This window comes from Pan paniscus, chromosome 16 (genome assembly GCF_029289425.2).
Source record: "Pan paniscus chromosome 16, NHGRI_mPanPan1-v2.0_pri, whole genome shotgun sequence".
NCBI classification, from domain to species: domain Eukaryota; kingdom Metazoa; phylum Chordata; class Mammalia; order Primates; family Hominidae; genus Pan; species Pan paniscus.
Genome location: NC_073265.2, coordinates 33,976,368 through 33,990,980, shown reverse-complemented (window position 1 = coordinate 33,990,980; position 14,613 = coordinate 33,976,368). Strand labels below are relative to the sequence as shown.

General features: G+C 42.8%; 1 protein-coding gene across 1 annotated transcript in view; it reads right to left on the bottom strand.

The window, feature by feature from the left end:
* The window catches only part of TRIM69 (tripartite motif containing 69), a 38,979-nt gene extending 25,893 nt beyond the window's left edge, over positions 1–13,086 (bottom strand). The window contains exons 1-2 of the mRNA XM_055098379.2: positions 12,315–13,086; positions 5,190–10,502 (exon numbers count right to left, since the gene is read on the bottom strand). Coding sequence (XP_054954354.1) covers positions 5,190–5,195 — 6 coding nt within the window. The 5' untranslated portion in view covers positions 5,196–10,502; positions 12,315–13,086. The remainder of the gene's footprint in view (positions 1–5,189; positions 10,503–12,314) is intronic.
* Between the last annotated feature and the right edge of the window lie 1,527 nt (positions 13,087–14,613).

Genomic DNA, 14,613 nt, shown 5'->3' with positions numbered 1-14,613 from the left:
ACCAGTTCCTCCTTGTACCTCTGGTAGAATTTAGCTGTGAATCCATCTGGTCCTGGACTCTTTTTGGTTGGTAAGCTATTGATTATTGCCACAATTTCAGATCCTGTTATTGGTCTATTCAGAGATTCAACTTCTTCCTGGTTTAGTCTTGGGAGGGTGTATGTGTCGAGGAATTTATCCATTTCTTCTAGATTTTCTAGTTTATTTGCACAGAGGTGTTTGTAGTATTCTCTGATGGTAGTCTGTGTTTCTGTGGGATCAGTGGTGATATCCCCTTTATCATTTTTTATTGCTTCTATTTGATTCTTCTCTCTTTTCTTCTTTATTAGTCTTGCTAGCGGTCTATCAATTTTGTTGATCCTTTCAAAAAACCAGCTCCTGGATTCATTAACTTTTTGAAGGGTTTTTTGTATCTCTTTTTCCTTCAGTTCTGCTCTGATTTTAGTTATTTCTTGCCTTCTGCTAGCTTTTGAATGTGTTTGCTCTTGCTGTTCTAGTTCTTTTAATTGTGACGTTAGGGTGTCAATTTCGGATCTTTCCTGCTTTCTCTTGTGGGCATTTAGTGCTATAAATTTCCCTCTACACACTGCTTTGAATGTGTCCCAGAGATTCTGGTATGTTGTGTCTTTGTTCTCATTGGTTTCAAAGAACATCTTTATTTCTGCCTTCATTTTGTTAGGTACCCAGTAGTCATTCAGGAGCAGGTTGTTCAGTTTCCATGTAGTTGAGCGGTTTTGAGTGAGTTTCTTAATCCTGAGTTCTAGTTTGATTGCACTGTGGTCTGAGAGACAGTTTGTTATAATTTCTGTTCTTTTACATTTGCTGAGGAGAGCTTTACTTCCAACTATGTGGTCAGTTTTGGAATAGGTGTGGTGTGGTGCTGAAAAAAATGTATATTCTGTTGATTTGGGGTGGAGAGTTCTGTAGATGTCTATTAGGTCCGCTTGGTGCAGAGCTGAGTTCAATTCCTGGGTATCCTTGTTAACTTTCTGTCTCGTTGATCTGGCTAATGTTGGCAGTGGGGTGTTAAAATCTCCCATTATTATTGTGTGGGAGTCTAAGTCTCTTTGTAGGTCACTCAGGACTTGCTTTATGTATCTGGGTGCTCCTGTATTGGGTGCATATATATTTAGGATAGTTAGCTCTTCTTGTTGAATTGATCCCTTTACCATTGTGTAATGGCCTTCTTTGTCTCTTTTGATCTTTGTTGGTTTAAAGTCTGTTTTATCAGAGACTAGGATTGCAGCCCCTGCCTTTTTTTGTTTTCCATTTGCTTGGTAGATCTTCCTCCATCCTTTTATTTTGAGCCTATGTGTGTCTCTGCATGTGAGATGGGTTTCCTGAATACAGCAAGCTCCATCAGCTCCTTTAAGCACTTCTCTGTATTGGTTATTCTAGTTATACACTCGTCTAAATTTTTTTCAAAGTTTTTAACTTCTTTGCCTTTGGTTTGAATTTCCTCCTGTAGCTCGGAGTAGTTTGATCATCTGAAGCCTTCTTCTCTCAACTTGTCAAAGTCATTCTCCATCCAGCTTTGTTGTGTTGCTGGTGAGGAACTGCGTTCCTTTGGAGGAAGAGAGGTGCTCTGCTTTTTAGAGTTTCCAGTTTTTCTGCTCTGTTTTTTCCCCGTCTTTGTGGTTTTATCTACTTTTGGTCTTTGACGATGGTGATGTACAGATGGGTTTTTGGTATGGATGTCCTTTCTGTTTGTTAGTTTTCCTTCTAACAGACAGGACCCTCAGCTGCAGGTCTACTGGAGTTTGCTAGAGGTCCACTCCAGACCCTGTTTGCCTGGGTATCAGCAGCGGTGGCTGCAGAACAGTGGATTTTCGTGAACCGCAAATGCTGCTGTCTGATCATTCCTCTGGAAGTTTTGTCTCAGAGGAGTACCCGGCCATGAGAGGTGTCAGTCTGCCCCTACTGGGGGGTGCCTCCCAGTTAGGCTGCTAGGGGGTCAGGGGTCAGGGACCCACTTGAGGAGGCAGTCTGCCCGTTCTCAGATCTCCAGCTGCGTGCTGGGAGAACCACTGCTCTCTTCAAAGCGGTCAGACAGGGACATTTAAGTCTGCAGAGGTTACTGATGTCTTTTTGTTTGTCTGTGCCCTGCCCCCAGAGGTGGAGCCTACAGAGGCAGGCAGGCCTCCTTGAGCTGTGGTGGGCTCCACCCAGTTCGAGCTTCCCGGCTGCTTTGTTTACCTAAGCAAGCCTGGGCAATGGTGGGCGCCCCTCCCACAGCCTCGCTGCCGCCTTGCAGTTTGATCTCAGACTGCTGTGCTAGCAATCAGTGAGACTCCATGTGCGTAGGGCCCTCGGAGCCGGGTGCAGGATATAATCTCCTGGTGCACCGTTCTTTAAGCCTGTCAGAAAAGCACAGTATTAGGGTGGGAGTGACCCAATTTTCCAGGTGCTGTCTGTCACCCCTTTCTTTGACTAGGAAGGGGAACTCCCTGACCCCTTGCACTTCCCAAGTGAGGCAATGCCTCACCCTGCTTCGGCTCACGCACGGTGTGCTGCACCCACTATCCTGCGCCCACTGTCTGGCACTCCCTAGTGAGATGAAACTGGTACCTCAGATGGAAATGCAGAAATCACCCGTCTTCTGCATCGCTCACGCTGGGAGCTGTAGACCAGAGCTGTTCCTATTCAGCCATCTTGGCTGCCCCCTCCGTGTGTTTTTAAAGTATATTTAAAGTATATAGCGGTTACCAAGGCAGGGCAAAGAGGAACGGGAAGTGACTGATAATGGGTATGGAATTTCTTTTGGGGATAATGAAAATGTTCTGGAATTAGATAGTGGTGATAATTGTACAACTTTGTGAATATGCTATAAATCACTGAATTGTAAACTTCAAAAGGGTGAGTTATATGATATGAAAGTATATTTAATGTTATTAATTGTTGATATTATATGATTGACTGGTTTTATATGGTTAATTCATCTTGCTAGCTGAGGGTTTGCCAATTCCCCTGACTTTCAATAATATATCCTTTTCTGTAAAACAAGGGATTAATTATATTAGCTAATATTTACTGAGCATTCACTGTGGAAGAGGATTTACATACATTATTTCATTTAATCTCAGAACAACCCTATGAAATACGTATTATTACATATTTTAAGGAAACTGAAGCTTAGATTGCTTCAAGTATCTTCCCAGAGTCACAATTATTAAGTAGTGGGTCCCAGATTTGAACTCTTTATTTGACCCCAAAGCCTATTAACCATTGAGTCAGCAGAGAGCCCATCAATATGTTTTGTGGAATTGAATTTATTAAATGGATCAAATTTATGAAGGAAAATATCTGCAATAACTTCCTACTGCTCTAGAGGGAGCTATAGAATTGGAAACCAAAGGAGAGTCTAAAATTTCTGGACCTGGAAATCTTTTAGGAAACACATCTACTGCCAGCCCCTTTTAGGGGAAGAAGTCTAACCTTAAGGCAGAGAGAGAGAAACTCGAGTCAGGAATTGATATTCATCCTTATAAAGCCCTGGCTGGCAGGAATCACTTTATAAGAAAGCACATCAGCAGGTCGCGATGGCCCAGGCCTGTAATCTTAGCCTCACTTTGGGAGGCCGAGCCAGGAGGATCACCTGAGGTCAGGAGTTCGAGACAAGCCTGGGTAACATGGTGAGACCTCATCTCTACTAAAAAAAAAAAAAATACAAAAATTAGCCAGGCGTGGTGGTGCGCCCCTGTAGTCCCAGCTATTTGGGACGCTGAGGCTTGAGAATCACTTGAACCCTGGAAGCGGAGGTTGCAGTGAGCTGAGATGGTGCCACTGCACTCCAGCCTGGGCAACAGAGTGAGACTCTGTCCTAAAAAAAAGAAAGAAAGAAAGAAAGAAAGTATGTATCTTCCTCCTTCAGTTCACTGTGCACATTCTCAAAGAGCAGAGAAAAGGCAAAGAGCTATGAAGTCCATGGAAGCTTGCATAAGAAATCCTTAATTTTTACCAGAGATTTTTTTTTTCCTGAGAAGTTTTGTGTTGTAAATTTTTGAAATCATGGTTAAGATATCTAAGGAGAGTTCATTTGTTGCTTTTCAACCTTTATTCCTTCAAAGTAATTTTTAAACTTTGATGGGCAGTTTTTATGAAGAATTAACTTTGAGAGCAGAAAAATACAGTTCATCCACAGAGACAAACTATATAGCACAGCCAGCTTAAACCTAAGAGCAAGACACACTCCTGCTTCACGAGTCAAGCCATTTGCACATAAGAAGGTAAGATTCTGAACTTTCTGACTTCTTGGAGCTTCCCAGAGTTGAAAGAAATTTTAAGCCATTTAATGCACTCCTTTCCAACCTCTGCCTGAACATCTGAAGTAATGGGAAACTCAGTATCACACAAACAATTTTTTTACTATTATGGAAAAGTGTCTATTTTCACTGACTTGGCCTTAAAGTAATAAGAATATAGTAGGTTTAGGCAATAGTGTTTATTTTTGCCCTAGAAATTATAAACAAAATGCTTATAGCCCTGTTTGCTTCAATAGCTAAGCACAGAGATGAGTAGCAGCAAACCTAAAGGTCCTATGATAGAGGAAATTAGAAACTGATCTTAATGATTAATATAATGAAATTAAACTTTATAAGAAGTGGAAACTAGTGGAAATGGATGATAACTCAGGATTCAAGGGCCCCTGAAAAACCATTAGTGAGTTTTTCAAGCTTTCATGTAGTAAATAACCATTTTCTTTTGTCTGACAATCAGGAAAACACTAAGTTCAGAAGAACATAACTTCCTTTATGTTAGCTCTGAAGAGGTCTTAAAGGAAGAATTCAATTAAAAATGTTTACTATCTGAGTATCAACTCTGCCTTAAATATAAAATAATCAAATGTGAAGGTATTGGAAGCAAACCAAGTTATACATAATAATTTTTAAATCTAAAATAAAATGATTACATTGATAATGAAAGTAAATTGTATATAGTATACAGTTTATTTTTTCTCAAAATGTTTTGGTGGATTTCATTACTTTCCTACCAGCTTCTCTAGTCTAAATTATCAGTTATTCCAAGGCTTGGAGAGAGTATAGTAGCTACCAGCTGTCACAAGTTAAATACTTCCCTTCATGAATTTCCTTTTGTGCTCCCAAATCCATATCCTCTTCAATGATCCTGTTTTCCACACTATTCCTAGAAGCCCTGCTAAGTAAAAAAAAAAAAAAAAAAGGGTCACTCGCCTCCATGAAACTTCAGCCCACCAAGGGGCAGAGGCAGGCACTTGAATCAGAGCTCAGCAGGCCCAGGATGGCTGCAGACTGGGAGTCAGGGACCTTTTAGTTTTCAAGGAATGGGCTCAGAGCATGACGAAAGAAAGAAAAGTTCAGGAGCTGGAGAGTAGCGGCAAGGCCAGAGTGAGGTCTGGCAGATTCCGTGACAGTTTGTCAGTTAACTTTGATCATCACTTGCTTAAGAGAAAGAGAACCCCTCATTAGAATACCCTACCTGCCCAACTTTTCTTTTGTAGGAGACAAGGGCAGCTCATTTAGATTCGAGTTAGTAGTCTAATCTTAAGGTTCATAGCTCCCCATTTCTGGACTAAGGATGCTCTATGAAAGAGGAAATACATGTCAGCAGCAGCCTATATTAAGCCTAACTCATGAAAAATAACCACCTCACCCCTGTTCATGATCCCATCACACCATCAAGACACCAGCTGAGTGGCTTTAATAGAGAGCTAATTCACCTCTCATATTCCAATGAAGCAGCCCTGATTTTATCTCTGAGACAGTAACACAGGCCTGGGAAACACCAGGCCCTAAGAAAGCAGGATGAAAAAAGCGTCATTTCATACAGCTTTCTTCAGCAGTTTTAGCTTGCAGAGAGATGTACCAACACTGTGCTCCTGAGTGACTTATAAAGAGCCACCACAGAGCCAAACAGTTTTTCTTACAGTAATTCCTCTAACTCAATATGATTTCTTGCACGTCTAGCTCCTGCCTAGCTGTCCAGACTTAATGACCGCAGCTCTTTCCCCGGTGTTTGGGATCGCCCAAATATGTCACGCTTCTGCAGCTTTGTATATGTTGTCCCTTCGGATGGGAGTTTCCCTTCCCCCACACCCCCGTCATTATCTCTTTACTAAACTCTTCCCTAACCACCCCCTCATCCCCAAACCAAGCTTTACCCACTTCCCTGTCTCTTGTAGAAAATATTTTGCTGGCTCTATACCAGAGGTTACCAACCTCAGCCCTATTGATATTTTGGGCCTGCTAAGTCTTAAGTTAGAGGGGCTGTCCTGTGAATTTTAGGATATTTAGCAGTGTCCCTGGCGTTTACACATTAGATACCTGTAGCCACCCCCCCGCCCCCCCGCCCCCCAGTCATAACAAAAATGTCTCCAGGCATTGCCAAATGTCTCCTGGGGGCAGGGGTTGGAATCACTCCCCAGTTGAGAAACACAGCTTTACTCCCTCCCTTCCTTCCTTCCTCCCTTCCTTCCTTCCTCTTTCTTTTTTTCTTTCTCTTTCTTTCTCTCTCTTTCTGTTTTCTTTCTCCCTTTCTCTCTCTGTTTCTTTCTCTTTCTTCCTTTTTCTTTCTTTTTTCTTTCTCTTTCTTTCTCTCTTGCTCTCTCTTTTTTCTTTCTTTCTCCCTTTCTTTCTCTTTCTTTCCTTCTTTTCTTTTCTTTTTTCTTTTCTTTCTGACAGGGTCTCACTATGTTGCCTAGGCTGATCTCAAATTCCTGAGCTCAAGCTGTCCTCCCACCTCAGCCTCCCAAAGTGCTAGGATTACAGGTGTGAGCAACACCACGCCTGGCCTAGTTTTACACATTTCTATAGCACCCTAGATCTTTGTACACGTGGCTTTAACAGAGTGTATTCTAATTGTTTGATTGCATGTCTGCCCCTCCACTAAGTTGTGAACAACCGCAGGATAGGTAGTACTGTATCTTGCTCACCTTGGCAATACATGGCATTTGTTAGATCAAAACCTTTGTCAGATAAATGTCTATGAAATGCTGGTGATCACTTAGTCAAAAAAGTAATTTTGTTTCATCTTGATCGTTTTTGTTGTTGGCTAAAACATTTGACAATGCTTAGTATAGCTGATTTTACTAAAGCCAGCGCCTGCACATTTTTGAACCTTTAGCCTAGGGGTAAGAAGGTTCCCCTTTAGCCTGGCCTAGAAGATGGAAGCCTTGTCTCTCACCAGAGCACTGAGTAGCCTTAGCTAAGACATTTAACTCCTATGGGTGTCAGTTCCTCCTTCTTTAAAATGTGAATTCCTAAGACCCCCTTCTGTCTCTAGAAGCCTGTGATTCCAAATCCTATGTAGCAAGAGGTCTCAATCTTCACAAAGAGTACTTCAAGTCTTTTTTTCACTATTTAAAAACAGTGTCCAGGCATGGTGGCTCATGCCTGTAATCTCAGCACTTTGGGGGGCCAAGGTGGGAGGATCACCTGAGCCCAGGAGTTCAAAACCAGCCTGGGCAAGATGATGAGACCCTGTCCCTACAAAAAATTTAAAAATTAGCCAGGCATGTTGGCACGTGCCTGTGGTGCCAACTACTCAGGAGGCTGAGGTGGGAGGATCGTTTGCGCCCAGGAGGTCGAGGCTGCAGTGAGCCATGATCACATCCCTGCACTCCAGCATGGTTGACAGAGTAAGACCTTGTCTCAAAAAAAAATAAAAAATAAAAAAATTCCATTGCTGTAAACGAGACCCAGAGTGATGGTTAATTTTATATGTCAACCTGACTAATATACCCAGTATAAAAGTTGCTTAAGCAAGAATGAAATTTATTTCTCTCTTAAGTAAAAGTCCAAACTTCTATAGTGGCTCTGGTTTGCAAAGTTGTCAGTCTCCCAAATTCCTTCTCTCTACTTTGTTAACATAGAACTCACAACAGCCATAAATTTGGAGAGGAGACTTTATTTCTTACAAAGGGTTAAAGGCCTGCAAGGTGGCCATCCCACAGGCCAGGAAGTACAATCTCTGGCAAAGACCAGAGACAGGCACTTCAAAGGAGGAGTGGGGGTAGGAACTTGATGCTGAATAGGTTGGCTAAACATACATATTCAACAGGTTACAGGAGGAGCTATGAATAATTATGAAGGTCATCCTGACTCATGCTTATTGAACAAATATGCATGTAACATACAACCCATGTTCACTTTGAGGTGGAGACTTAACTCTTTTTGTTGTTGTTATTGTTTGTTTTTTGTTTTTCGCGACGGAGTCTTACTCTGTCACACAGGCTGGAGTGCAGTGGCGCCATCTCAGCTCACTGCAATCTCTGCCTCTGAGGTTCAAATGATTCTCCTTCCTCAGTCTCCTGAGTAGCTGGGATTACAGGCGTGCACCACCACACTCAGCTAATTTTTGTATTTTTAGTAGAGACGGGGTTTTGTCATGTTGGCCAGGCTGGTCTCAAACTCCTGACCTCAAGTGATTCACCCACCTCAGCCTCCCAAAGTGCTGGGATTACAGGCGTAAGCCACCACGCCAGGCCTAAGGTGGAGACTTAACACTTAAATGCATAACAATTAGACCCTATAAGTCAAAATGCCTGTTCAGGACAGGAAGGAACAAGGGTGCTTAGCCTCTATAAACTGGCCAGAACCAGCCCATAGTCAGTGGTCTTCTTATCAAGAGAAAGTGGCTGGGTGCGGTGGCTCACGCCTGTAATCCCAGCCCTTTGGGAGGCCGAGGCAGGCAGGTCACAAGGTCAGGAGATGGAGACCATCATGGCTAACACGGTGAAACCCCGTCTCTACTAAAAATACAAAAAAATTAGCCGGGCATGGTGGTGGGTGCCTGTAGTCCCAGCTACTTGGGAGGCTGAGGCAGGAGAATGGCATGAACCCAGGAGACAGAGCTCACAGTGAGCCGAGATCGGGCCACTGCACTGCAGCCTGGGTGACAGAGCAAGACTCTGACTCAAAAAAAAAAAAAAAAAAAAAATTGCTTATCTCAGCTGGTGCTTGTTTAGCTGCTAAACAAAAAGAAAAACTGACAGGGCAGAACTCCGTCTCAAAAAATAAATAAATAAATAGAAAATCTTGTGGCAGTTAGAACATAGTTTATTCTTTAAGTGTAGGAGTGCATGACATAACACTTGCCTGGCATGACCTTAGATCTTACGAATAATTTGTTATTGCCACAAAGGGTCTATTCTGTCAGCCTTATGATCTTTATTTTGACATTAATGCTGGTCAGTTGTTGTGTCTAAACCATAAAAGAGACAGGGATATAATGAAGCATGTCTGACCTCCCATCCCGTCATAGCCAGGAACTCAGTTTTAAGGTTTTTCTGGGGTCACTTTGGTCAAGAGGGGTTCCATTCAGTCAATTAGGGGGCTTAGGATTTTATTTTTAGTTTACAACTTACTTCACCATCTCTAGGGTGTTGTCTTTATTTATGTGGTCCAGAATGTCCACATGTGGCCAACTAAAAATTGATGACTATAAGAAAGGGAAAGTCGCTTTAAGGACGACCCCAGTATCTGGCACACTCTGGCAACTGAAGTCCAGAGCTGAAGCATAAAACCAAAGGAAACAAAAAGCAGTCTCAGAGCATATGAGAAATCAAAGAGTTTTTTATATACTGCAGATAGCAATTTTAAAAATCAGTATTTTTAAGCTCAGAGCATTGGATGCCAACAACCCATAGTTCCTGCACAAAGACATGGAAAAATCCAGCCACAGGATCTGTCTTGAGCAATAAGGCATACATCATATATAAATGCAGTGATACTGATGGAGGCTGATTTTTTCAAACAAACTGGGCAGTGTTAGTATGTGTAAAGGAAGTGCAGAAGCACTGACTACAGATGTGACCACATTCTATAGAGTAGATGTGTTGTATACTAAGTTCAATCTCTGAGCATCCATCCATGCAAACTTGACACTGAATATAACCAGGTAGTATATGACAAAAAAATTTTTTTTGCAGGGAATTATGGTGGGCACTGTTGGTTATACATACATCTCTGTCCCTTTTCACTCCCTCCTCATCAGTGTTCACCACAGAACTGCCAGTGTGGTCTTGGAGTGGCCTTGTGTTTGCTCTTGGCCTCCTCCTTTGTTCAATAATCACTACAGAGTCACGGTGAGTTAGGTCAATCACTACAGGTTCTAGAGATTCACAGGTGAGGTCAACTACTTCATCACTTTCCCCAAGTTCTATCAGTTCTGCATCCAAGGCTGTTAGGTGTTGGGCCTCCTTCTCTGGCTATAGGGAATGCTCAGGCTTGTCTGGAATTCACCATGCTGTCTCAGCTTATTATAGTATTCCATTGTGCTTTTTGGATTCAGTCTTAGAGAAGTAAGTGATCTGTGCCAAGGTTTACCGCAGATTTAAAACTCTTCAATGTCTCACTGCTGTTGTTCAGTCACTCTCTGACTTATAAGAATTTAGAGGTCAGATTTCCCCACATATTTGAACTCTTATTCTGGGTCCAGTCCTGTCTTCACCTCCACAACTGCTGTGCTCCCACAGGGAGTGGATCTTCTGGGAGCCATTTGTAAGATAGTTCAATCTGAATTTTTAACTGAAAAAAAATGAGAGAAAAATTAAGCTTTAGTAATGTCTAAATCAAGACTGATAGTAGTATATGTATAAAATGTATAGCTATATATAGAGAATGTATACAAAAAACTTTTTATAGTTATGCATTTGAACAAAATTTGGAGACCACTGCTGTTGAAACTGAGTGCCCCTCCCTATTCCATGACCTGATGGTAGTGAGGAGGAGGAATCTAAGGGGCACTTACATGAAGAGAAGCACAATATCATTGAACACCCAAGAAAGGGTTACTACTTCAATTAAGAGCTTTTTCTTTTCTTTTTTTTTTTTGAGAAAGAGCCTCACTCTGTCACCCAGGCTGGAGTGCAGTGGTGCAATCTTGGCTCACTGCAACCTCCGTCTCCCCGGGGTTCAAGCAATGTTCATGCCTCAGCCTCCCATATAGCTGGAATTACAGGTGCATGGCACTACGCCCGGCTAATTTTTATATTTTTAGCAGAGATGGGGTTTTGCCATGTTGGTCAGGCTGATATCAAACTCCTGACCTCAGGTGATCTGCCTGCCTCGGTCTCCCAAAGTGCTGGGATCACAGGCATGAGCCACAGTGCTTGGCCCACTCACTCATTTTTTATAAAGTAAAAACGGGAGACCAAAAAATCTCCTTATACACTCCTAAAAGCAAATAAGAAATAAACCATTTAGTCTACTTGCAGGTTCATCTTGCCCAGTGTTTTCTTTCTAACAGAGGCAACAAATGGAGTTCTGAAAAATTTATCCCAGATTGTCTTCTAGGAAAGAGAGGATGGAGTTCGAGCATTAGCCATAGAGAGGCTTGGTTTGGGTCTAGGCTCTGTGACTTTTGAGCATGTGACCTAGAAGTTAAGTTGTCAAAATCACAGCATGTAAATCTTTGTAAAAATTAATTAGCTTATAATTTTAAAATAATGCATAGTCATTAGGGAAATACAAATCAAAACCATAAAGAGATACCATTTCATATCCACTAGAATGGTTATAATAAAAAAAGATTAAAAGTGTTGGTGAGGATGTAGAAAAATTGGAACTGTCATACACAATGGTACATTCAGCTTTGGAGAACAGCCTAGTAGTTCCTTAAAAGATTAAACATAGAGTTACCATATCACCCAGCAATTCCACTCCTACATATATACTCAAGAGAATTGAAAATCTATGTCCACACCAAAAATTTATACATGAATATTGATAACCACATTTTATTCTCAGTAGCCGAAGAGTGGAAACAACTCAAATGCCCATTAACTATAGATGGATAAACAAAACTTAGTATATCTACACAGTAGAGTAATATTCATCAATAAATAGGAATGAAGAACTGATCCTTGCTACAATATGATGACCTTTGAAAACAGAAGCCAGTTACAAAAGACCACATATTACATGTTTCTGTTTCTATGAAATACTAATAGGCAAACCCATAGAGACAGAAAGATTGGTGGTTTCCTAGGACTAGGGGTTTGGGAGAAATGGGAGTGACACCGAACTGGTACAAAATTTCTTTTGGGAGTGATGAAAATGTCCTAAAATTGAGGTAGGTGGTTACACAACCCTGTGAATATACTAAAACCCACTGAAATGTACACTTAAATGTGTTAATTGTATGGTTTGTGAACTATATCTCAATAAACAAAGATGTAAGCTGCCAAAAATGTTACACAATACAATGGGACACGAACTGGATTTAGATCGGCAAACCGTAGAACCTAGTGAGGAAATGAGAAGCCCAGCAGGAAAACGGGCGGGCCCCAGAGAAGGGCTTAGGGCTCTGCGCTCCCCTGCATGCACCGGCCTACTTACCGAGATGGTACTTCTCTTGGGCCCCACAGACACCTACTTCTCCCCGGATCGCTATTCTCGACTATTTGCGTCTCGCGACCGGCCTGCCCCTCCGCTTTCCCGCTCTGCCCAGGAAAAGCGAGCCCTCGGAAGGAACCTGGGCAGCCCCAGAAAGCAGTGCCCATCACTTTCCAGCTCCATCCACCCAGCAGCCCATCAATGACCTAAATATGTTGTCTGTTCCACCCAGTCCTGCCCGGTAGTTATTCAGCGATGAGAGAGTAGGAAGCTTGAGCTCCAGGAGTGTGCCACTTTCCAGGCCCTCCGTGGCTTCCCAGTCCCGGACAGAGACCTGAGCAAGCCGAAGCCGGGTGCCTGGCTCCACTGGGCTGGGAAGGAGGACCGGGAGGCCGCAGGCCAGGGAGGGCAATTGGAGAGAGATAGAAGCAGAGGGACGGGGAGGCAGAGGAGAAGGTACTCGACGATGGACGCGCCCAGGCTGGGGGCGGCGCCCACAGAGCAGAGCCAAGGTCACGAAGCAGAGCGTCTGCGTGCAAACTCCCGGAACTGGATAGGCTAAAACACTAGCTTGTCACCCTTTTAATTCGCTTTTACAGTTTCCGAACTGCCCAATCAAAACCCGAGCCCAGGGTCGCTCGTCACCGGTCTCTGGACAAAAAGCGCTGTTTCAGATTAGAAATCAGGACTTTCCCGTCCTGGTTTCTCTTTCTTCAAAGCCAGCTGCTTTCCGAGAAAGGGGAAGGGCAGGGTTGCTTCCCTCACCCCACCCCACGCAGTGATGAGATCAGCAACTTCCCACTCTCTAGATAAGTGATTCTCAGTGGTTGTTCCAATGAAGTCACTTGGAGTATTTATTAAGAGGCTGAGGGCCAGAGGTCGCAGTCCTCTGCAAGCACGCTTAATGTATAAAAAAGCAGCCGGGCGCTGTGACTCACGCCTGTAATCCCAACACTTTGGGAGGCCGAGGTGGGCGGATCACTTGAGGTCAGGAGTTCTACATCAGCCTGGCCAACATGGTGAAACCCCTTCTCTACTAAAAATACAAAGATCAGCTGAGGGTGGTGGCGCGTGCCTGTAATCCCAGCTACTCAGGAGGCTGAGGCAGGAGGATCGCTTGAACCCAGGAGGTGGAGGTTGCAGTGAGCCCAGATCTCGCCACTTCACTCCAGCCTGGGCAACAGAGACTCCGTCCAAAAAAAAGCCTGCATATAATCTGGGCTTACAAGCACCAAGGACATGTAAGAAATGTGTTTTATATTTTTATATTTTTTGATTTTTTTATTTCTTGAGTATTTATTGACCATCTACTACCTCAGGCTCATATACACTGAATTTTCCAGGAATATAACTACCAGGTAACTCAAAGGAAGATGTATGTTGGTTTTTTATTTTTGGAGTTTTACCTAGAGATTTTCGCCATTTTAGAAAATTACACCAGAACCTGCAATACCATACTTGAATCTGAGCCATCAATCCAGCGTGCCTCTCAGTCTTCCACGCCGCTGGTTCACAGAGATCCTAGGCAGTTGCAAGTGTCTGGCACTTCTTTATACCAGCAGTGCAGCCAAGCTAGAGCATTCACAAGCTAAATTACTTAATTTTCATGATCATATTAGTAAAAGAATCACCACAAAACAATTGTTATAAAAAGGGGTTGTTGGGGGAAAGGGGGCTGTTGAATATGATTGGGGTTGAAACCTCTAATCCACACTGCAATCCTGGGGACGGTGCCCACCTCAGTCTGCCAAGCCTGAGCTTGGATACTGAGTTTCTATCCTAGAAATCTGTCAGATAAGGCTCCATTACATAAATGACTTGGTTGCTGCATCGTCACTAGGAACCCTTCATTCTCTTCACCTTTCCTGGCCTCAGTAAAAAAAAATACACCTTCATTCTGGAAAACCCCTATGCTGCCAGAAAAGAGCTCTACCTGTAGGCCTACCTTTGGAGGAACTGTCCAGAATGAGTCAGGGCCATCTTGTTACTGAAAGCCTTTTAGGGAAAGGGATTCTCCCGTAGTTTCTTCTTTCACCAGATTAGTGCCAAGAAGTTTTCCATTGTACAAAATGAGTATCCTTAATCCAAAAATCTGAAATCCTAAATGCTCCAACATCTCAAACTTTTTGAGCACCAACATGATGCTCAAAGGAAAGGGTCACTGGGGCATTTTGGATTTTAGATTTTCACATTAGAGATGCTCAACTGATAATTAACAAATATTCCAAAAATCCAAAAAAAAATCCAAAATTTAAAACACTTCTGGTGCCAGGCTTTTCGGATAAGGGATACTCAACCTGTA